The following is a 24,235-nucleotide window of genomic DNA, read 5'->3' on the forward strand; positions in this document are numbered from 1 at the left end:
CTAATTATTGAATAAGAGTGCTTTCAATGAACATAAACAAATATTCCAAAACTACTTTAATTATTTTACAGTAAATTTGGCAATAACTGAAAATGCATATCCATGACTACATTTAGTTGATTAAAGTTATGATTTATGAGGCTTGGGTGTCTTGCAAATTTCTAAAAATTAAATATAGGATTTAGTTGATTTTTTGATAGAATTAAGTTTTTAAATAGATTGAATAAGAAAGAAAAAAAAGTAAGACATGTAAAGTGTAAACTATATTAATATGTATCTCTAATAGTGAGTAGACTAGTTGATATTAGATTATTATTAATATTGCATATGCATCTTGTTAGTGACTAAGTTCTTTAAATAAATCATGTCGGATAAGAGATCATGACTTTTCATTTATTTTCAGTAAAGCAACAATGCATTTATATCTATAATGATTATTAACAATGAAATCAACAACATCACCAATGCTTTTATACATATAATGACCATTAACAATGATTATGTAACGATTGATTTATGAATTTTAATTAAATTGTGAAATTTGGTATGTTGGGTGCTTGAAGAGGATGGTATGTTGAATTGAGAACTAGTGTATGTTGGGGTGTCTAGTTTGCTACATATAAAATTTGTTTATTGATGAATTGAGAAATGTAGATTTAGTGAATTTGAGCTAATATGTTTTTAAGAACTTGGGTATGAAATAAAGTAATAGAAGGATGAGTTTTGGGCATAAAAATGGGATTTTTAACAAGATTATAAGATCATGATTTAAGGGAAATTCTACAGTTTTGGAAACTATCTTGGGATCATTTAGGGCTTAGTTGATCTCTTAATGTACAAAAAATCTAGTAGATCGTTTGGGTAAGAAATCGTCTAATAAGATATTGTTTGGGTAAGAGTAGTCTGATAAATCATTTGGGTAAGAGTCGTATGGTAAGAGATCGTCTGGCAAGGAGTCGTCTGGTAGGAGATCTTCTGGTAAGGGATCATCTGGTAAGAGATCGTCTAAGTAAGAGTAGTCTGGTGAGGAGTTGTCTGGCAGAAACTAAGTTGTGGGGAATCTCAAATTTGGGGTTCTGGACATCTGTTTTGGACGTTCTTTAGGTCGTTTTAGGGGTTTTGGTGAGGGTTTCTAGGTTGTTTTCTGTGTCTAGTGTGAGTATCAAGTTACCCTGAAGAAAATTGTATTATTGTGTGGTTATTATTTCCAGATTTTTATTAATGATTTTATACTTGGAATACCACAAGTATGTGATGATAGCGATGATGATGGTTATGAGGTGATTAATGAAGATGTGTATACGTTTATTTATGCTTTGTGAACCTGTTATGATTGATGAATATGATGATGATAAGTGTTTGATAGTGAGACTTTGGAGAGATGGGTAATTTAAGAGGAATCTCAAGGAGAGATTCTATGTTAATGAGAGTTGTGGTGAATGTTTGATAGTGAGACTTTGGAAAGAATGTATCCTGATATTCTACCAACCATTCAGCTCATGTAAAGTGAATGACAGAGAAAATGGTAGGAGGTCTTTACCTAGCCCTTTGTGTCATGTAAGGAAAGACTAACCTCATGGGGAAGTAGGTCATGTGATCCTTGTTTATGAATCTACAGAGTATAAATACTACCATGGGTGAAAACCTTCAGCGAAATCTGTCGAATTCAGATCAATGAGGTGAAGATGTTGAGCTATGATATGATCAAGTGTGTGATAGGTTGTGAATGTTGAGATATGATTTCTTATATTAAATTGTAATATGTTGATTTTTCGTATACTAGTTTACCCTTACATTTGTGTTGTCTGTCTCTTTTTGCTATAATCTCTTTGGCAATGATCATCATTTGGTGTGAGCAAAAGATGTTCTAAATGTTGGAGTTTAGCATATAAATATGTATATATATATATATATATATATATATATATAAATACGGAGACTTTTTGTATAACAATTTATCTCTTTTGAGATATCTCTGTTTAGAAAGTTAAAAAAAATGTGATTTATTGATATAACTATTAGTTGGATAAGATAAACTACATTTTTTTTTTCTATGTTATGTTTTATCAAATCTATAATATTTCTTTTAGTAAATTTTATCGGGATGTTACATTCTTCCTCTTTAACATTCTCGTTGCCTTCTTCTTTCTTTATAGTGACAGTGATGGTAGAAATGAAGGCAGTAATGAACTCGGGGTGGAGGATATTTAAGTCTTTTTCCTATTATTATAGGTTCAGTTAGTAATTGTGTGGGTGCAGGAAATAATAAACCTGGGGTAATAGTATGATCAATCACTTATTTTATTAATTATTTGCTAAAACGCAAGAAATATTCATCTAAACTAACACAAGGTGTTTTAACTTTTGCACTGTAGTAGTTGGGAATACCTATCGATGGATTTGGCTATTATGTTTTTAAGTTGTAATCTTAGTTTCTTATTAACACGTACTCTTATTCTATAGGACATGTACTATTGTTATTCAAATTAAATCTCAAAAGCAAACACATGATTTCTTTTACAATAGATATATTTTCCATTATAAAATATTTAATAACTTTACAATTAAAAATCGCAAAAATAGACCTAAACCAAACTGTAAAATTAAATTAAATCAAGCCTATCCAAGTTTAACTTTAACATAGGTGAATGATATTTTTTTTTTTGTTTCTTTTAACCTAACATGGGAGGGTATATTTAACAGTTATTAGATCACTGATTTTAAAATAAATGAATGATATTTTTCTGTTTATCTTATTTTATTTTATTTGGTCTCTTTCTGAATTTGCCCCAGTTGTATCTCCTTCCTAATCCCATCACAACCTATATACCTACTACCTCTGAACATCACAAAGCACCACAAAATCCACCATGAAACTACAACTAGCAACAAAACCACTGAGCTCCTCATCATTACTCAAATAGTTAAAAAAAAATACATTATTCCAAAATATCCATGTTTCCAAATCAATATATTAGAAAATACATCTAGTCACATTGAAACAAACGTTTATATATAAAAAATGAAACTCATTATTAAGCCTGAACAAGACCCCTCGGAAAAATTACAAAAAAAAAAACATTTCTGTACTCAAATTTGCATGAAACAGTAGTGTAAAAAACCATGGTTTTATTTGATAGACCTTGATAGTGAAATCTCAGTTAGACAGAAGCAGCAGTCTCTTTGACAGGTTGATCCTTGGGCAATGTCTCCCAGTTGATTTGCCTAAGCATTTTGAATCTTTCATCCAATGTCACAAAGCCAGTTTCAGGAGCCACTACATCACTAATTCCAGCTTTATAGAGCAATACAACACTTGCCCCTATGTCAGGTCCATGAAGTTTTCCAGTCAACAGAACTCTAAGAGGCATGAAAAGTGATTTTCCCTTGAACATGAAAGTGGAGATGTTTAGTTTGATGAACAAACTCTTTAACACAAAAGAACAACAGGCTTTAAACACATTTGACCAAAATTAGGGGCTGAAAGAACACATTTTTTCCAAAATACTTTATCAATAGAATGCAAGTGGTGTTTAAGACTGTTCAGCTCACCTTCCGCTTAAGCGATTTACCAAAGCCTTTCACCCACTTTTGCCAGCCGGCATGGCCGTCTTCAAGTGCTGCCACCAGATCACCACTATCATAGGCTGCCAATAGGCTATCGGCAAACTCAGAAAGATTATCTTGCAAGAGAGGTTCTGCTTCATCGCTGCCACCAACATGTAGAGTTGTAACTACTAATAGTGCAAATACCACTGCCATTATAAATAAACACTTATCTACAAATACAATACACAATATTATAGCCAGCTACAAGTTGTGACCCTCAGACTTGCAAAGCTAAATCCACAATAGCATGCACATCTTAACCTTGTTCATTTTATATGGCCAATTGAAAAATTCCATCTTAGAAGAATGAGTAATCACCTCTGTAAAGTAGAATGCAAAGGATAAGAAAGCAAGTTAGTAAGGGCCTTGTCTGCATCATTTATCAAGTCAATCCCATCCTTAAGTAGTTGAACAGTTTCCTGTTAGTCAATCGTGTGTTATCACTATTGAGTCCATTGTTGCAAGATGGGTCAAAACCATATTAAAAAAAAAAATCACCATGCTTCAGAAAATGAAGCTAAGTAGATTGTATTTATGAGGAGTCTGAATCAAGAATGCATGCAATTAGATCTCACATCAATAAAAGGTCCAGCTGATACTGTGACTATGCCAGATGTCTTCCAGTACTCTCCAATAAGTTTGGTCAACTCCTCCAATGGACGTCCTCTTAAATGTTGACCATTCATCCACCTAAATTGAAGGCATAAAGTATATTACAGGGACATTAATTGTAATAGTTGTTTACTTTCATCAACAATGCCTCAGAACAGCCACTTATAGAACCTTATATTACAATTTGACTAAATAAACTCATTGTACATATAATCATAAATGCAACATTTACTCTGCAAGAGAAATGAGACTTGTATTTTCTGTTGGATTTTTGAAGTTGTACTTTCAAAATACACTGATTTTGATACATAAAAAAGTTTTTAATATATTTCATAATATCAAAATGAGTGCATTTTGAAGGTACAGCACCAAAATCACAGCAAAGAACCTGGACTTGAGAAATGCCAGTTAAGTAGTAACAATAAAAGTGTGTTGAAGAAAGTGTGCTATAGAATATGCTGCTAGCACTCCCCATCCTAGACTTGATGAAAGAAAAACAATAATTTCCCATTCAGGACAAAACCTGCCTGTATTTAGTAATTGTAAGAAATTTAACCCATTTGAGCTCAAAATGCAGGATATAAGCTAGCTGTGGAAATAATACACCGATTATGCTTACAAAGTAGGCAAAAAGCAAGAAATTACCTTAACTTCGTTGAGTCAAAGATAGCACCACTTTTATTAACACGTTCAATAGTGAATTTTTCAACTGTTTACACAAGAAATACATTCTTAAGGTAAGAAAATTGCCAAGTAAGTTTCCTGTTCAGAAAACAAAATAGTACAAGATATGAAATATTATGATAGTATTCTCAAAAAGTAGAGTAACAAAAATCACTAACCAAGTTGATCAAGAGTATAAAACTCATTTTCAGTGCCATCTCCCCAACCTAATAATGCTAGGTAATTCACCATTGCTTCCGGTAGGTATCCCATCTCCCGGAACTGTGAAAGAGCAGTTATAAGAGTTTGAAATTAATTATTATTACAAGAGAAGAAACTTGATGGAAACTTACATAGTAAAAAACTATGAAGGAATGAGAATCAAGTGAGACCTCATAAATCACAACACGATTTTAAGACGGATAAAAGATGGAAAAAGGATAAATCAACCTCACCTGTCCCACTGATGTTGCTCCATGTCGTTTTGATAATTTGCTCCGATCAGGAGCTAAAATCAAGGAAACATGTGCAAAGAAAGGCATGGGAAATCCTAATGCCTGTAAACACATTCATGTCCGGATGTCGAACAAACCTTAATTAGTAACCAAGATTAATGCATGACTTAGGAAAAAATATTAAAAAATAAGTAAAATATTGACCAATGGTTTAAGCCCACATTGACATTCCAATTGATAATATATGAATCACTTAAAAATACAACTTAAATTTTATCAGTGATACCATACATACCGCTCTACACATAAGTCAAATAAAACCACGTTCAATCAATATTTTAAGTAAATTCAAATTTCATTTTGGTGTTGACTTGAATTGAGAAACAAAAACAATGATAGACACTTTGAATTTTAAGGAAAAACTGATGCTGTAAAAGGTGATATGATATACTACATGGTTCGTATTTTACCTTATATATTAATGCCTGCCTTAGAGTGTTTGGTAAATGCTCCTCTGCCCTGAATTCAAAATATTTAACAGAATAAATCAGTGAAAAAAAAAATCTTAGACATTCTGATTAACTAAGAAATTATAATCACTACCTGATAACATGGGAAATTGCCATGGTAGCATCATCTACCGTTACACAGAAGTTATAAACAGGCTGGCCATTACTCCTCATTATCACAAAATCTCCAAGTGTATCCAAGTTCCAACTAACCTTCAAGATACTACCAAAGGTAAGTTAATAAATAGCCAGTAAATGTTATTTTGGAAGAAATCTCATGCTTCATTTTCCATCAACTCAAATGTATGAAAAAAAAAGGCAACACAAAGGCGAAAACAAGCTTTCTCTGAAAATTAGTCAATTTTAATTTATTCCCAATGAAAATGCATGTAGTCAGTCTTTACTGATCACATGGCATAATCAAATTATGCCTGTAAGTGATATATGTATCATGTCACAACTGAAAAAATATAACCCTCTAGGCTAAAGGGAATCTTCAGAAAAAAAATGCTAAATCCACAGCATCACATATATCTTCTGTATCTATAGGGGATCACTGATACAAAATTATAGGATAAGATAAAATACTTCCAAGATATCAGTTGATTCTGTATATTCAAAGAAATGAAGGAATTTATTTCTATCACTCACGAGAAAATGACAGAAAAATCAAAAAATGATGGAAAGAACTCACTTCGCCTCGAATTAAGTCATTAATTTTTAAACTTCCTTTAGGGACTCGAAACCGGTATGTATAAGGAGTCCCTTTTGCCAGCTCTTCTTCAACTTCCTCATCTCTTGCGCTGGCCCATTTACCTGTGTACACCGGTGGCAGATTCTTTAGTTTAGCATCCTCCTTCATCTTCTCCAGTTCCTGTTAAATAAACAAAAGCTAAGATTAACAGGTAACCTTAGCATTTATGATCAAAGATATAAAAGCACCAAAACTAGTTCAGTAAACAATGGCCAAATTCTAATGGCCCAACCTCATAATCTCGTTCTTCATTTTAAGTGGTACACATCCCAAAATAAGAAACTTTTGTGAAACCAGCTCTCAATAAACTGAACCAAAAATTGAAGCTGAGGAAGCTTTTACGTCAGGTCAAATCTTTCAAAAAAGGATTTCAAATTTAAAATTTTGGATGACGTGCAACGAAGGGAAAACAGTCTAATGGCACACATTTTGAAGCATATGGGCAAAATTGGCACTTCATATCTTAAGTGTGTACTTCACATTAGCTTATTTCAGGAAAATGTTTTTTATTTTTTTTGCAGCTTCTTAAGTTTCCATTTGGGGGAGCTATTTCTCATAATTTGGGTACATTTCTTCAAGCTTTAAAAAAGGCAATTCTCTGGGGGGAAAAAAGCTAATAAATTGTTTGGAAAATTTTCACAATAAACATATATTCTTTTAAACAATCTTTACTTAAAAAATCCCACTTTCGTAAAACATAAGGTATTAGTAAAACCCCCCCAAATACATGCAAACATGCTAAATCATCAAAGGTTACAAACATTGTCGAGTCCAGATCATTACATTCACATGAAGCAAGTTCCAAAACATACCTCATTAGAACAGAAGCAGCGATAAACATGGCCAGATTGGTGTAGGTTTTGTGCATATTGTTTGTATAAAGAATTCCTCTCAGACTGCCTGTAAGGACCATAATCCCCTCCAACACCAGGCCCTAGCAAATTCACCATAACATACAAATATACACACTTAACCATCAACAAATATACCACCAAAGCAAAACCATTACAACTGCTCAAGGAAAAAGATTACTGAACACCCGTATGTTATTTGTCAGTAATGATGCGTGAACACCATATCATTTCAAACACGGCATTTCTCTCTCTCTCTCTCTCTCTCTCTCTCTCTCTCTTCCTATCACATCAACTTACCCACCATACTTACATTTCTCTTTTTTCTCTCTATCCCTGTCAAATGTCAAATAGCTTTAAGGAGACCGCAAATCATCTTTGATGTAGGTATAGTAGATTTATGTGACAAGAAAACGACATAGAAAGGGTGTCAAATATCCTTGGTCTATAAGGTAAAAGATTAGTGGACGCCCAATGTTAAGTGACACCAAGAGGGAAAAAAAGTGATAGAAAAGAGAGAAATATAGATATAATGAATTTCCTGTATCATCTTCAGCACTTGTTGTTTCTCTCTAACTCTTCCTTCTTATAATATAATATACATGTCAGACCTACTCCTCTTTTTCTCCTTCTAGGTGTTAAATAGAGTGTTGTTATCCATTGCTATTTTCCCATATATAATTGATGATGATATAAAGAGATAGACAAATAAGGGGTGCCAAATGGAACAAATCACTCTTCAATGCACAATCACCAACTAACCCTCCTCCCAATCAAGTCCGTGCCGTTCTATTTATCATTTCACTAGGCATCCTGTTATTTGTTCATATACAAATTAATTATAGTGTTGCAAATTATGCTGCAAGATAGACTTTTTAGCAAACTAATGTACCCCAAAGTCAGAAGGCTCCACATTGTGCACAGACTAAGCCTTACATATGCAAAAGAGATGTTTCTATATTTGAACTCATAACAAACAAGTCACCAAGGCAAACCCTTGCCGTTGCCCCAGGGCTTCCCCTCTCATAAGGAAAGTTTTTTACACTTGAACTATATATCTATGATGTCATTCAGAGATTCAATTTTCTTATCTCTTTTAAATCTCCATTCATGCGTAGGTTTTACTTTAATTAAAAGTGCCTATAATATAGAGGTATTAATATATCATCATCATTGTTGAATGCACACTCACTCGCTCACCTTCATCCCAATCAAGCCCAAGCCAAGAGAGATCTTTGAGCATGGCCTCCTCAGACTCCCTTGTGGACCTCTCCAAGTCAGTGTCCTCAATTCTGAGCACAAATTTCCCACCTTTGGACCTGAAATCGTAACCCCAACACACCACATAGCGGAAAACTCAAAACCAAAGAAGACCCACTATTTAAATTGAATTTTTATGATGAAAAATGAACCTGGCGAACAAGTAGTTGAAAAGGGCCGTTCGAGCACCGCCGACATGGAGGTTTCCGGTTGGAGACGGAGCGAAACGGACGCGAACGGGCTGCTCTGAGAGAGCAGAGACTGAGAAACGGCGTCGTTTGAAAAATAGGAAGGTGCGAGGGGCGTGAGAACGGTGGAAAATGGGAGGAGCAACGAGCTTGGACCATGGCGTGCCGCCACTCAACAACGCCATTTCTGTCTTCTTTTTTTCTGTGTTGTGTTTCACACTGGATAATGGTTTTGTTTCTTATTCATGTTTCTCTTGTTTGAGAGAAAGTAAAATAAAATAAAAATTGATAACAATTTGTAACAATTAATTAACTTAAATAAACACAATGTCTATAATTATTTTTAATAATTCTTTTGGTATATATATTTTATCGTGGATTTTATTTTTATTAATCTAAATTATTTTATCAGATTTTGTAGTTTTTTTATAATTGTTTTTTAAGAATATTTTTTATAAATTTTATAATACTTTTTATTTTAATATTAATTAAAATAATTAGGTTTTATTAAGTTGACACAGGTAGATGATGTCGCATGATACTCTCATAACTTTTTTACTTCCTAACATCCATATCATAGGTGAAATAAAAGAATTTTATTATTTTGATAAAAGATGTAATCTTCTCCATACAAAAATAATTATATCATTCCTTAGTTCTTATTCTTATAAAGTTATTTATATTTATTTAGTCATTTATACAAAATTATTTATATTTTTTAAATTATATTTTTTTACTTATAAAAATACAGCAGCTTGAGAACGTGTATACATTTTTTTAGCATAGTGATAATAATAACTAATTTTTATTATAATGAATGATTTTAATTATATTAATTATTTTTATTGTCTTAAAAGATGAGCACACAAACACTAGTACTTCTAATTTTATGAACAATAACTGGTTTACTTTTTTTTAAGAAAAATATTTGTAATTATCACAAGGAGAAAATTAGTTGAAAAAATTTAATAAATAATAATCGCCTTTCATATTTTTGATAAAATTGTATTCTCTTCCCTATGTTGTTAATAGAGTAAGAATTATATTTTTTATTTATATAAAACTCATAGGAAAATATAATAATAAGTTAATATTGTGTTGTTTGTTTAAGGGCTGTTGTGTAAAATAAGATAGAAAGTAGGTGTTTGGAACTTTATTACATGTGTGGTAGAGTAGGGTCAAGACAACTCACATAGAATGTCTTATAAGGAAAAGATTTTCCTTTTTCTTTTTTCTTTTATCTATAAAAAAAATTAAAAAATATAATCTTGGATGCATGTACATACACTTAGTTTTTACATTCCAAAACACAACTTCTCAAGTTCTCAAAAAGAAATCTGAAAATAGATGGTTGGATTCTTTGTGAAGATTCAATTCATGATTATGTGTATGAAAAGATCTTCGCTGTGAAAGACAATCCACTTCACATATCACATTCACTAAGTCTCCAAAAGAAGAATTAGTTTATGTCTTTCAGTTCAAGGATACCTTCAAAAGAAGAAAAGCAACATACTTTCCGAAGGACTAATGCACCAGAACATGATTCAATACTCTAATGTGCAAACTCTCTTATTAAATTATATAACTGGCTTTTCATGTACTTAAAATTGCATACCATACATAGCAAAAGATAGGTTATTGCTTTCTTCATACCCACAATTATTCTATAATGCATTTCATGTATTTCGAAATTTCTGTTTTGAAAATCTTATTCTTAAAAATTTGTTCTAAAAAGTTTTCAGAACATGTAGTCCAGAAGTGACTTTTTCCAAGGATGAAAATGGTCATTTAGAAAATTTTGGGGGTAAACAGAAATTGTGCGGGTGCAGAAAATAAAAGCCCAAAAGATGTTAAAAATGATATATTGATAAATGGTATAAAAGGACAAACCAACAGCAACATAATCTTATTGTATACCAAGGGAATCCAAATGGACAACCAAATTGACACAGAACAACAATGTTTTAGAGCTTAAAGATTCATTCATAACAGTAGATGACACTATCTTGCTTACACTCTGCTAATTATATTCAAACTATATCATCATGACTTCTATCTGATTAACAATACAATGTTTTTATACTCAAAATAGAAACAAACATTTGATCATGATCACTAAGTTCAGAGGGTAATTTTGTTTATTTGTAATGTTGGTTTCAAACACCAATTAATAGTTTTTTTTTTTTAAAAAAAAAGAAGGTAAATTGGCACTTAAGGAGGATGTTCTAAACATCAACATTGGGAGGTTAAAATTTCTAGCTATACTCAAACCCTTTAGAGTTATTGCTCAAAATGCATTAAGGATGAGAGCATAAGAGAAAGTAGAAACATATCAAGAAAAGCCATTGAGAGTTCAATAGGATAACCAGATTGTGCCTTTGACAATGATCATTGGTGGATTAAAAGCTGAGAAGATACACAGGATGAAGAAACTAATACACTATATAGCCTCAATAATCTTGAAGAGTTAAAAACTATGACACTCAAGGACATTTTCTCTATTCTAAATTTAGCAAGGAGTATAGAAATTCGCCAAATCTTCAACCTTCAGTTCAGAATTTTCATGATGATTAGTTGCTAAAGGAACCCTTCACACCCTCAAGGCTCTCCCCCAAGGACGACCTGCAAGGTAAACAAACAACAATGCTTAGACTAAACTTCATCCACACATGCCATGTAGCTCTCTCAACATATCAAGGTTCAATTATAATAAATTTCTTAACATGTACAAAATAAAATTGATTAAAAGGGTAAACATGAATCAAACATATTTTCTTATTTAACTTCAAATCAACCAATGGCTCTTGTTGCCTGTCATCCAACAACCTATATCAGCACTAAAACTAGAATCAGAGACAACTTCAAATCTCTGTCCATTTTAGACAACACAACACTGCAGAAAGAAACTCGTTAAATTTTCTAGCCTAATGCCAAGGATGAATGATATATTATCCACTGTAAGTGTATGCTAATTGTTGTTTCCACTATGAACATTCAAGTTGTCATTGACAACCTAAAAATATCTTTTAAATTTTGTTATACAGTTGAAGTTATCTTTATTATAACAGTCATCCGCCCAAACATATCAGGGTTCTTCAATTTACTAGCCCTCCAAAATCAGATAAAACTTCAAAATAACAATATGTGACATTCCTAAGAAACAATGATCTTGTGAGATCCATTTCTCACTATCCCTACTCTCAATAATCAATGTACAAACACATGAATCCCAACCAAACAATAAAACTAAAGTTAACTAATAAAACTGATTAATGATCCAACTTATTTACTTCCCTAGGCTCTATGTTGATTACTTGGCTTAACCATACAAGCAAATTATGTGTCCTATTTACGGTTTTGGGAATTCAATTATTTGTTACAATAATGGAGAAAGAACCACAACTAAATGTAAGATCAAAGTCCATGCATTGCAAAACTTCAACCCTTCCAATATCATAAAAATTCCAAGCATCGAGTTGCAGAAACTATACATACTTATGCATGCAGTATTTGTACTCTTGACTGCGAATCAAGTCTTTTTCTCCCTCTTCAAGCTACAAGAAAAAAATTCAATTCAATTGAAAAAGGTATCTGATCTGAACTCTATTGAAAAAGGTATCACACGAAGAGATTGCCTCACCGGGTCACTCTCATAGATGAGCTCATAACAAGCTGGTGAAAGGCATCGCAGAGCACAATTCTCCCTTGCTATCGCTGATGATTTGCACGACCAACCCCACAACCCACTAACCACAAAAAGAAATAATCATAAATGTGGATCAATAGTTTCCAAACATCACATTCACTCCCATTAAATTTGTAAGAAAAAAAAAGCCAGTTAAGAACACCAACCAATATCTACAAACAATAGCACTAAACTTGAAGCAGAAATGGTTCAGTTATAATGCTAAAAGAAATGAGTCAACTAGGATGAATCTATACCAACAAGAGTTGCTGATTATCAAAAAATTTTACAAACCAATTAAATATTCCAGAAATAAGAACCAGACCAGAAACAGGAAAACCAAGGGCATTTAGCTATATATTTCAGCCTAGCTCTGAACACACTTTTAGTTATAATGGTACAAAGGTTAATAACAAATTTAGAAAATATACAATTTAGTCCTGAAAATGTGTTACCTACTATGGTCCTCCAACCACCAAAGTTTCTTCTATGGAAATTAATCCTCAAAATTCTCAGTTTGCTATCAAATTCAGTCTAGCCAAATCGCTGTGAAATTTACTCTTCCCAGATTCTCAAATTTCTATTAAAGTCCCTCTACCTAAAGTCTCAACTTGCTATCGTATTCACTCCATCCAAATTCTCAACTTGTTATTAAGTTCGATGCCCAAATTCTCAAATTGACACCAAATTTACCCAACACAAATTATGAACTTGCTCTCAATTTCAACGTCACTCTACTGAAATTCTCAACTTGCTATTAAGTTCGATGCCCAAATTCTTAAATTGACATCAAATTTACCCAACACAAATTATGAACTTGCTCTCAATTTCAAAGTCACTCTACCGAAATTCTGAACTAGCTAACAAGATAATAATCCCTTTGGATACGGATTTTGCATAGACAAAACTTTTGGGACCAATAAAACAAGTGTAACATCATTAAACATCAAAATGTAATTCACTCTAAAAGACATGTTCTACAACCCAATTTGTTAGATATTTTGAGAACCTGTCAATATCAGCATAGCACTGAATCTTGTTCTTCCTGACTTCAGTATCCTGCCAGATACCCAGATATTAAAATCAATCGGAAAACGAAAAGGGTAACAGAAAACGCAAAAAGAAAGAGGGATAGAGGCTTACGGAGATTGGGTGAGAAGACTTGGCAAGGAGTGTTGGGCAAAAGAGTGAGGATATTAAGAGAAGAGATAGGAAGAAATTTGGTGTTGCAATCAGCATTCTGAAAGTGATTGTTATGTGAAAATCAAAGAACAATCAAAAAATTCCAAACTTTTGATGAAAACAAGCAAAGCTAAATCAATCAAGCAGTGACAGTGGCTAAATGCCTTATTCCACAAAACAGGTTTCACAGTGACAAGATCTTTGCAGTACAGTGTTTTACCCATTATTTAGGATCATTTATAATTACTGATAAAGAAAGATTTTAATATTTTTTTAGAATACAGATGTTTATAAAACAATACTTATCATGAATAACAACTATTTATTGTTAATAATAAATTTTTGTTACCACTTCTTAATTTATACATTCTTATAAATACATGTTGTTATTTATAAATAATTATATTTAAATATCATGCATTTATAATATTATAAAATTTAATAAAAATATTTATTTTTATAATTATTTTTTAATTAGCTTTTATAAGTTTGATATAAATTTGAATGGTAATTTTTATTTTAATAACTATTATAATATCTAGTTTTCTAAATTTTCATTATCATAATAAATAAATAAATACACAGCAATATAGTTATGTATTTCCGATAGTTATTATAAAAAAGTGGTCCTACTATAATATGTTACTTCACTTTCTTTTAAGATATTAGAACAGATTAATACTATATTAGTTGTATTTATGATAAAATGGATAAATTAAATATGTCAAAACATGATTTTTTACAAACGAAGGTGTGACAAGAATATATAAAAAATATCTACTATGATATTTTCTTTTCTTTCTTTTTTATATAGAATTACTTAAAATTGATAAAAAAAAATTTAATTTCTTATGTTTTAATTTTACATCAATAAAAAAATTAAATTTAATCTAAAGAAATTCATTATAAACTTTGTCATCATCAATAAAACTAACTACCTATTTCAACATTAAAAAAAATGAGTTTTGACCAAAAAAATAAGAGTTTCTAATTGAAGATATACGTTGCAATACAACTTTTTTTACAAGAAAAACAAAGTAATATATATATATATATATATATATATATATATATATATATGTATATATATATATAATATTATTACTTTAATATTGTTTTACTATTTTTGAACAAAAATGATTTTCGATTTACATTTTAATTTTTTTTATTTCTTTCAATTCAAATATTAATCAAACAATTCGATATGATCATTTCTTTTTATTTTTTTAATGGTATGTATAATCATCTATAAAATAGTGTATAATAATGATTTTAAAAGATGATATTTTATTCTTTAAAGTGTAAGACATATAATTTTTATTAATCGAGTTTTATTTTATAAAAATCATAAATTCATTTTTAAATCATATATATATATATATATATATATATATATGACTTTATCTTTCATCGATTTGAATATTATAAGTAAAAGTCTTAATAATGAGTTTATATATCCATTTAATAAAATTCAAACCAAATTAAGTTTACTTTTTGTTTTATATTGAGTCACTTTAATATTTTGAGTTGCATGTGATCCTCTTGTCCATGCATGTGACTCATAATAATTTAAAGTGAATATGTTTTGTATGTGGTCATTAAGGTATATTCAATTTTTTTTATTTGAGTTACTAGAGCAATTAGAAGCTACTAAAGTTTTTATGCGCGATTATATTTTATTGTATGAATTGATATGTTGAGTGTTGATGAATTGGTACAATAGATATTAATATATGATATTGATATATGATATTAGTTGAAGTAGCTTTAAATTTGTGATATGCATATAAGTTATGATTGTCGAACAACCTACGATCTGTCATTTTGGTTAATTTAGTCTACCTAAGGTATTTTGAACTTTGTATGTATGTTATTTTTAAACTAAAAAACATGTAAAAGTTATTAAATGGACCAAATAGGTGCTACGATACATATGTAGAGTTTATGGTTTTGTGTAGACTTATTGGGCAAGCAAGTCGTTCACTGGAAAAAATGAATTTAACTAAATTCAGTGAGCTCAAATGGGCTCTCTCGTTGGTTGAGAAAAGACTCGTTGGGCAAGCTTAATGGAACCAGCTCCTAGTGGTCCTAGTCACTGAGCGAGTGAGCCTTTCACTAGAAAAGAAATTCTTTGAAAAAATTAATAGGTCCGAGAGTGACTTGTTCATTGGGTCCTAACCTCGCTAAGCGAACATATCTTTAGGAATGTCTCGCTAAGTGAGAAAAGGATTCACTAAGCAGGTCTTAGTTTGAATTAAGATTAAACTCAAAGGTTGGGTTGGATAGAGTCAATTGTTTTATGCAATAAATCTATTAAGTATGAGCTCTATAGCCAACAATTTCATTCTATAAAATGTGCTTAGTTTATCATTATTGTGTTTAATGTGTATGATGTATGAATATGATTATTTTGAGGGAATTTGTCATCTTGTATAATGATTAATTATTGTGTTTAATGTGTTTAATGTATGAATATGATTATTTTGAGGAAATTTGTCATCTTGTATAATGATTAATTATTGTGTTTAATGTATGAATATGATTATTTTAACTTAAAATTTATAATTATTTTACAAAATATTTTTTGAATAATTATTTTACAAATTATTTTTTAAATATGTAAAAAAATATTTAATTATATCTATTACATCTTTTACCAACTTTCTACTTACTTTCAAATAACCTCAATTTACATTCTCTTACCTTTTATTTTCTTCCTTTTTCACTGGCTAATCCAAACACATTCTAAAATTAACTTTTATTTATCCTTACCACACTAAAAAGAAAATAAATAAAATTATAAACATATTAATATGATGGTTTAATGTCTCAATAGGTCCCTATTTTTGTTCAGAATTTGAAATAGGTCCCTTTATTTTTTGGCGTCTCAATTGGGTCCTTATTTTTGTTAATTTGATGCAAATAAATCATTTCCGTCAATTTCATCAAACGGCGTTAATGAATGTGTGACGTGGCCTGAGGACAGTATTGACACGTGTGAGGCCACGTCACACATTCATTAACGCCGTTTGATGAAATTGACGGAAAGGATTTATTTGCATCAAATTAACAAAAATAAGGACCTAATTGAGACGCCAAAAAATAAAGGGACCTATTTCAAATTCTAAATAAAAATAGGGACCTATTGAAACATTAAACCTAATATGATCTGTACACTCATAAGGTAGCGTTCACCCAAATGAACTTTCATTTCAAACATATTTTTCAGTCAGATAAAGCTCATTATAGGAGCCAAGATATTAGAGATGAGTCATCGTAAAAATGAAAGAAAATGGTTATAGATAATAATTGTATACAATTTGATTTAACAGAGTTTATTATTTACATGCATATTACACAACCTTCCACAGAAAAATCAAAATCAAGAATTGGTTTATTATCCAAAATGCAAAACATAATCATTGATTTAATTAAGGGTTAACTATGTTTTTATTCCTAAATTATAATATGATTTTGATTTTTGTTTCTATCTCAAATTTTGATCATGTTAGATCCTTATATCTAAGAAATGCATGAATATAATTCTTCTCATCCAATAATGTTAATTATATTTTAACATGAAAAACTACAAATCACGTTAGATTTTTTAAGACGTTGACATGAAAAGATCTTATGGATTGCATCTAATGTGATTTGTCGTTTATCACGTCAAAAAACAATTAACGCTAATGGACAAAAATTATTACATATATGTCTTTCTTTAAGTATAAGGACATAACAAGATTAAAGTTTGAGAGAGGGAAAAAACCAAATTTGCCTTATGGTTTAGGAATAAAAACATAGTTAACTCTTTTATCAATTGTCATTTTATATCTAACATGGATACAGTTTCAATCCTATGTACAGAATCAAGAGAATTCGAGCATTCTTTGTGAAAGACTTGATGAGCAATGGCTACAGTGAAGAACTTTGAGCCTTTTTCTGGAACCACACAGCTGCAATGGTTACAAGGGAAGCATAAACTGAATTTGGTATCTTCTTCACCACTTTCCCAACATATGGAACACCCTCAGTGGCTCTCTTTGTTGCCACTGCAACTGTTGGTGCTACAACCATAGTGACAATAAGTTTTTGGCTAACAACAGTGAATGTATCAGCTGTCATTTGCAGGATGAAGTCGAAAAATTCTTCACGGTCAATATCCCCATCAAGGTTGATATCACATTTCTGCAAATTGTTATATGAATCACACTTAGTTCCAACAAACTAATAATTATAGTATACATAAAAAAAAAAATCAAATCTAGCTGAAGTAGAATGATAAATTCTGTTGGTCTGAACAAAGTTGTCTTTGTACATTTAGCTTGTTTTAAGAGTTGAATTTTAACGTAGTTAAGCATAACAAAAAGACCATTTTGAAGAAAAATGAAAAGGTGCCTCTCAATTCCTAGCACATGATAAATTTTGTCTGTTTGTTGATTCTTATTAAAAAAAAGGGTAAATCAAGTACATGATAAAGAATAGTTAGCTTCTTGCAAATAAAGTGAAGCTCTAATGGGAAGTGCAGAACCCATCTGATAAATTGCAAGAGAGGCATGTCCAGCACAATAGTCACACTCAGAAATTTAAAAACCAGAGTGTCTTATGCACTTCTACAAAATAACAGAATTTAAGAATCCACATTTCCAAAAATTACATTTGCATTCCAATGATTTTCACAGTATTGAAACTATTCAATAGCAGTGCTGAATCACTCTGTGACTATATCTTTGAAATGTGATGTGGAATGAATTCATGGTTCTTAAGGTACTTCTGCATGATCTTCACCCCAGGTAAAGTTGATCTTCTTTACTTTACCCAAGTCTACTCGCGTGATTTATGAAATTGAAATATCTTGTTCAGTTTTCTCTTATAATGCAGAAGATGCAACCTTACACAACAATACTACAAAGTATCTTACTACATTCCCCCTAACCACACTGATAACCTTCTTAAGATACAAATCAGTACTTTCCAGGCAAAACGATAATAAACATGACTCGGAAAAATTATAAGAAATTTGTCAATGTTTGAACCCATCAAATTTCAAGATATTCTTCTTGTGTTCCAATACAACAAAATATTTCACATCTCATAATAGCTGAATACTCTCACCCTCGAATCTATCTAGACACCATTTTACAGGAACAAAACCGTGATAGATCACTGAACACCAAAACGAACAATACTTTGAATATAATGACCTTATTGACACTTGCAAACTTCTAGTTAAAACACTCTGACTTTTTAGTTAATGTTTTGTGATGTATTCCCATCCAACATTAGTTTTTAAAATAGTATTAAAATGTATGAACTTCTTTGGGATTGAAAACTCACTTATTCAATGAACACTTTAGCTCAAAGTTAGTAGACAACTCAAACCACACCACAAACATTGGTCTTTGAACCAAAGTAGTCAGTTATGTTATTCTGCCCACAGATTATAGTTTGTCATACACGCTACAAGTCCCTGATATTTAGGCTATGTCTGAGTTGATGAAAGAAGATATAATGTTATGTTAAGTTGTTTGAATTGGTAAGATGAGTATGAAAAGGAAATTAGTGCAACCTAGTCCATCCTAGTTCATTATTTACCTTAACTTTTCTTTCTCCCCCAATTTGAGAGGAATGAGAATATTTTTTCAGTATATCTTACATTCCATTATGTTCCATAAAATCATTCTACTCCATTACATTATGTTCCATAAAATCATTCTACTCCATTCCATTCCAATCCATCTCTTCCATTATGTGACACATGATGATAGAATAGTCTTTGTTACCAACTGTCGATCATTGCCTCACAAACCCTCTGCAAATTCAGAAACATGAAGTTTCTTCACAAACACAAATCATCATTACACTTGTGCTAGTTTAATACTAAATTAAGAGGAGAATTATTATTTTTCACATAGTTTGAGACTGTTAGGATATAGGGTATTTGGGATATAAGGGTATAATGGGAAATGGGATTCCTCTACCTTCTATCCTAATCCCATTTCCCATTATACCCTTATATCCCAAATACCCTATATCCTAACAGAGACACTGCAGGGCAGAAAGTCTTTTCCAGACATTGGATAATAGCCCTTGTGATCCAATTCTATTAATTGTTGAATTGCAATCACAAGTGTTTAACAATGGCAATTTTACTGAGTAACAATGTCTACAGACTGCAGTATTTCTTCCTTCCAAGTTACATGACACACCTTTATGTACAAATTTCCCAATTCACTTAGATCAAACCAATTAGTTAAAATACAACCAATACGAGCAGAGGTGAAAACAGGGAAACCAGAAAGTTGAAGTCCTTCTCAAATTCTATGCTCAGATTCATTACTTGACTTTCACTTTGAGATATGTTGTAATACGATGACGATTTATATATCTTGACTTGAAACATGCTTTAATACGACGAAGATTTTCATTTGCCATTTTGAATTCCTCTCATTATCACTTTCACTTTCACCAAGTACGCACTAAACCATAAATACATCTGACATGGTTATCTCTCAAATGAACCAAAACTCTAACAAACAATTTATCAGATGAAGCAGGATTACTGCTTGTATTTAGATGAAGCAGGATTACTGCTTGTATTTAAACTCTCCTCTGTTATGATAATGGAAAACCTGAATTAGTAATATATTATTAAAAAGTTAAAAAAGGTATTCAGTACATAACATGATTATAAGAAAAAGCGCCATAGGTTAGATGGGTTTCAACTATGTAAAACTTTTACATATATAAATAAATAGAGTACCTAGTTTGATCTCATTATGTCACAATAAAGTACCTCTTTGACTTCTTTGACTCTGGCTTTTGATGGAGGGTCAAAATGGGGACCAGGTATATACTTGTTGATATCACTATAACATAGAAACAGGTCTCTTTTAGAAGAAATAATCAAATTTATTCAGTAATTGAAAAACGTATTATCAAGGCCACCAAAATGTCAAAAACAATAATGAAGCAGCCTTCTTACTTGTACACGAGTAAGACAGCAATATACAGATCTTCAAAACTCAACTTATCACTTTCCTTTTGATTCTGTAATTTTTCAAAAACTCGATCTGTTATCTTTCTTATTTGCCTTTTCCTCCACTCCTTACCTGTGTAAAATGCATAGCTATTAAACATTAGCAATTGATCACTATAACATGACCACACAATTGTGTGCTATTTTTAATATGCCGTATCTTACATATGCAAGAATGTCAATATACTTAATGAAGGCGATAAAAAATGCATTATCATTAAATCATGTTACCTGATGTTCATGAAGAGTGAACTAGGAAAGTTTTCAACCATCAAAGAGTGGATTCGTAGAAATACCAATTATGCATAACAGAATCATTAATAATTTAGGGGTTTGTGATAACCTTAACAAATTTGAAAGATTCAGTAAGTAATATCAAGTTCATTTCTTCAGCCTGAATTTATGCTACTTGAATACTAAATCTTTGGTCTAGCTGTTAAAAACCACTTCGTAAAAATCAAGTGTTCAATACTTGAATGGAGACCCTAAAATTACAGCAACTTTTCTTGCTCTCATACTTTCTCATCCTTTTTCTCCTTATTTCCCATCTATCATTTTTCTCCTTGTTTTCTCTTTAACTGGTTTTATTTCTATCCTACATCACAAGTTGGGTTACATAACCAAATCCAAATATCTATTTAGTCTTCTATCAGTCTTGGCTTTCTTGTCCTGTGTAATCTTACACATCTAAACTTCACACATTCTTGCCATCAAATCACAGCCTTTGTTGCACACACGGAACAAATGATGCCACTGACCACAACTTATCCCAAAATGGCTTAACTTTTAGACTTGAAAAGCAAAGCATCAGACACCCCCAAAGCATGATTCAAAAAATAAGCAACCCCTGTAATAGGATTTACATAAATTCCCAATTCAAAAGCTTAATTTCCAGCAGAAACCAAACATAAGGGTTTGAACAGCTTGAACACCTATCTTGTTACTACTTTACCAGATTTATCACATTCAAATTTAATCCACACCCCACTTGAAAATCACAACCATTTCTTTCAAAAATACCATATTTGGTACAGCACGAAATCCCAACTTCCCCAATTTCATACTTTCCATAGCACAACATGGCAATAAATTCAATCACAGTGAAGCCTACTACTCATTCAGGACATAACTGGGGTTATATATGTATAAAAAACAAATATATTTTCAAGCTTCAAGCTTTTGATTTCTTCTTATTATTAATTAATACTTGGTCCACTGTCTAAACGACCCTTGATTGTAGGCACAGAAGGAAAATTTCAAAAACAGAGAAAGAGAAGATAAGAGAACAAATGAAAAAGATGCAGGAACTGAAAATCAGGAAATGGAAGGAAGAAAGAAGAAGGTAAAACAAGAAGAAATGAGAAGGGAAATAAGGAATACCATCTAACTTGTCAAATACTTGTCCCATGCTGTGATACCACAAACAAGTCTCTCAGATATGAACCTTTGTCTGCGTGGTTGTGGTGATAGATTTAAGGCACAATAATATATACTATGAAATCAAACTTACGTTAATCCTTTGCAGAATCTAAAATCAGACATCTCATCATTTTGTTTTTGTTTTCTTTTTTCCATCGAAAACAAAACATATTTTCATCTATCATCTTATTTTGTTTAGATTTTTTTTAAATGTTTGAAAATTTGTATTTTTATTTCTGAAATTTTTGTTTATTACATCAGTTTGATCGTTCTCTTGAAATACTATACGAAGAGTATTAATTTTGATTGGTATAAAAATATTTGTTATAAATTCATTTATCATGATAAATTAAAAAGTGAAAATTTTAATATAATAAAAAATTTAAGAAATCAAAGTAAAACATTTAAATATTAAATTTTGATAAAGATATTGACTTTGTCACACAAATTTTTTCATTTAATCCCTTTTATTTTTAAATAAATTCTGCATAAAATTCTCTTACTCAATGATTCTCCAGTGAGTTTTTTCTTCGTAAAAATCAATTAGGAAAATTTATTTTTAAATAAATTCTGCATAAAATTCTCTTACTTAATGATTCTCCAGTGAGTGTTTTCTTCGTAAAAATCAATTAGGAAAGTTAAATGTTCGAATAAAAAGTCATGATGTTTTCTAAGACTATAATCACAATTAAGTATAAATGATAAATATCAAACACATTTTTGTATTAAACTAATTATTAATTATATTTATGAATATCAAGCATTTTTGTAATAGTGTGAGGAAATAATTATAATTGTGATTAAACTGTGATTGTGTTATAATTAAATTAATGATAAGTAAAAATTGATTATAATTTTAATAAATACACATTCAACTAAGTAGTTGATTATCATTAATTATTATACTTAATTAAGTGTAATTTAATTAAGTGTTTAGACTCTTTCTGACTTAAATATTAGAATCCTGGTATAATTCTAGCAGTTGAGATGAAGAAAAAATTTGTATTAATGAATTGACTAAAGATAATTACAAAGAATATGTGAAAAAAAATTGAATTATCATGGTAAATGTATTTAGATTTTCAAATAGTTAAAAACATTTGATATGGAATTTTTAGCTATTGTTTAAGTACACTTTTTAAAATTAAAATGAGATCAACATTAAAAAAATTGATATAATGCATCGAAATTTAAGACTTCTTTCTTGAAGTTACACATGATTGATGTGACAAAGGGAAAGTGATGTTGATGGATTCTCATATTCATCATTTACTTTGATTTAGTTCAATAATTTTAATGAATAGTTTATTTGTTATTATTAAATTAGAAAATAGTAAACTATATAGATGACAAATCACTTTATAATAAAAGTAAGTTAAGCGTTTTATAATAACGTTGATGTGCGAAAAACAAATTAAATTATTTATCGCAAATAATTTTTTATATAAAAAAATAGTAAAGTATTACATTTATAATACTAACTTTTTCATAATAATAAGTTTTTAAATATATTTATTAACGATAAAATTCATATTTTTACAAAATCTATAAAATCGATCACATGCCTTTTAATTACTATTTTTATTTCTGTTATAAATAAAGGTTTATATTTATTTTATTAAATTCATTATTTCAACAAATTTTTATTGCTTGTAAAGGTTAAAAAGTTATGCGACAGAGTATTTTTAAACTCAGTTATTTTAATATTAAAAGTTGAAAAGTATCATTTATATAAATAAATTATTTTTTTAAAACTTTTTTTAAGAGTTTTTTATTCTTTATTTAAGTTTTTTAAATCTCGGTTTATTTATATTGAAATCAAAGATCTTTTGAATGATTCCTCAGATGAGATCTTTGAGTCTATTCAGTCAATTTTTGTAAAAGAGTAAGTTGATTTATGTTTTTTTTCTCAATTTGTGTGTTTTTTTCATACATATGAATTGTTTCTAGTTTCATGTGTCTCTGAGTCTTCTATAAGACTCAATACTAATAAGTGATCTTAATAATAT

The 24,235-nt window shown here is 30.4% G+C and overlaps 3 protein-coding genes across 3 annotated transcripts; all 3 read right to left on the bottom strand.

The window, feature by feature from the left end:
• Nucleotides 1-2,939: 2,939 nt before the first annotated feature.
• LOC148192630 (glutamate--tRNA ligase, chloroplastic/mitochondrial-like) lies at nt 2,940-9,120 on the bottom strand. Its single transcript, XM_088099562.1, has 13 exons — nt 8,866-9,120; nt 8,654-8,772; nt 7,415-7,536; nt 6,543-6,722; nt 5,943-6,061; nt 5,810-5,858; nt 5,340-5,441; nt 5,064-5,166; nt 4,867-4,930; nt 4,185-4,299; nt 3,928-4,028; nt 3,553-3,709; nt 2,940-3,386 (listed from the first exon to the last, which is right to left on the bottom strand). The coding sequence occupies exons 1-13, from the start codon at nt 9,084-9,086 to the stop codon at nt 3,162-3,164; spliced, it is 1,677 nt and encodes a 558-aa protein (XP_087955688.1). The 5' UTR covers nt 9,087-9,120; the 3' UTR covers nt 2,940-3,161.
• A 2,113-nt stretch (nt 9,121-11,233) lies between these two features.
• LOC148192631 (uncharacterized) lies at nt 11,234-13,960 on the bottom strand. Its single transcript, XM_088098548.1, has 5 exons — nt 13,730-13,960; nt 13,596-13,645; nt 12,542-12,647; nt 12,397-12,455; nt 11,234-11,523 (listed from the first exon to the last, which is right to left on the bottom strand). The coding sequence occupies exons 1-5, from the start codon at nt 13,823-13,825 to the stop codon at nt 11,472-11,474; spliced, it is 363 nt and encodes a 120-aa protein (XP_087954674.1). The 5' UTR covers nt 13,826-13,960; the 3' UTR covers nt 11,234-11,471.
• A 3,186-nt stretch (nt 13,961-17,146) lies between these two features.
• On the bottom strand, nt 17,147-22,339 carry LOC148192632 (uncharacterized). The gene is made up of 4 exons (XM_088098547.1): nt 22,188-22,339; nt 20,754-20,880; nt 20,565-20,637; nt 17,147-17,956 (listed from the first exon to the last, which is right to left on the bottom strand). The coding sequence occupies exons 1-4, from the start codon at nt 22,213-22,215 to the stop codon at nt 17,684-17,686; spliced, it is 501 nt and encodes a 166-aa protein (XP_087954673.1). The 5' UTR covers nt 22,216-22,339; the 3' UTR covers nt 17,147-17,683.
• Between the last annotated feature and the right edge of the window lie 1,896 nt (nt 22,340-24,235).

The sequence above is a fragment of the Vigna umbellata genome, chromosome 9 (genome assembly GCF_029865625.1).
Source record: "Vigna umbellata cultivar VRB3 chromosome 9, Vumbellata_1.0, whole genome shotgun sequence".
Taxonomy (NCBI): Eukaryota; Viridiplantae; Streptophyta; class Magnoliopsida; order Fabales; family Fabaceae; genus Vigna; species Vigna umbellata.

Bases quoted from the DNA above. Each gene is read 5' to 3' on its own strand.
- LOC148192630 (XM_088099562.1), bottom strand. From the start codon at position 9,086: ATGGCGTTGTTGAGTGGCGGCACGCCATGGTCCAAGCTCGTTGCTCCT. The intron at 6,062-6,542 runs GTGAGTTCTTTC...AGTATCTTGAAG, and splicing joins ATGACTTAATTCGAGGCGAA to GTTAGTTGGAACTTGGATAC. The intron at 5,859-5,942 runs GTAGTGATTATA...TTTTGAATTCAG, and splicing joins GCAATTTCCCATGTTATCAG to GGCAGAGGAGCATTTACCAA.
- LOC148192631 (XM_088098548.1), bottom strand. From the start codon at position 13,825: ATGCTGATTGCAACACCAAATTTCTTCCTATCTCTTCTCTTAATATCC. The intron at 13,646-13,729 runs GTAAGCCTCTAT...GGTATCTGGCAG, and splicing joins AGTCTTCTCACCCAATCTCC to GATACTGAAGTCAGGAAGAA. The intron at 12,456-12,541 runs GTGAGGCAATCT...TTTTTCTTGTAG, and splicing joins TCATCTATGAGAGTGACCCG to CTTGAAGAGGGAGAAAAAGA.
- LOC148192632 (XM_088098547.1), bottom strand. From the start codon at position 22,215: ATGGGACAAGTATTTGACAAGTTAGATG. The intron at 20,881-22,187 runs GTATTCCTTATT...CATTTTACACAG, and splicing joins AGTATTTGACAAGTTAGATG to GTAAGGAGTGGAGGAAAAGG. The intron at 20,638-20,753 runs GTAAGAAGGCTG...TCTATGTTATAG, and splicing joins GCTGTCTTACTCGTGTACAA to TGATATCAACAAGTATATAC.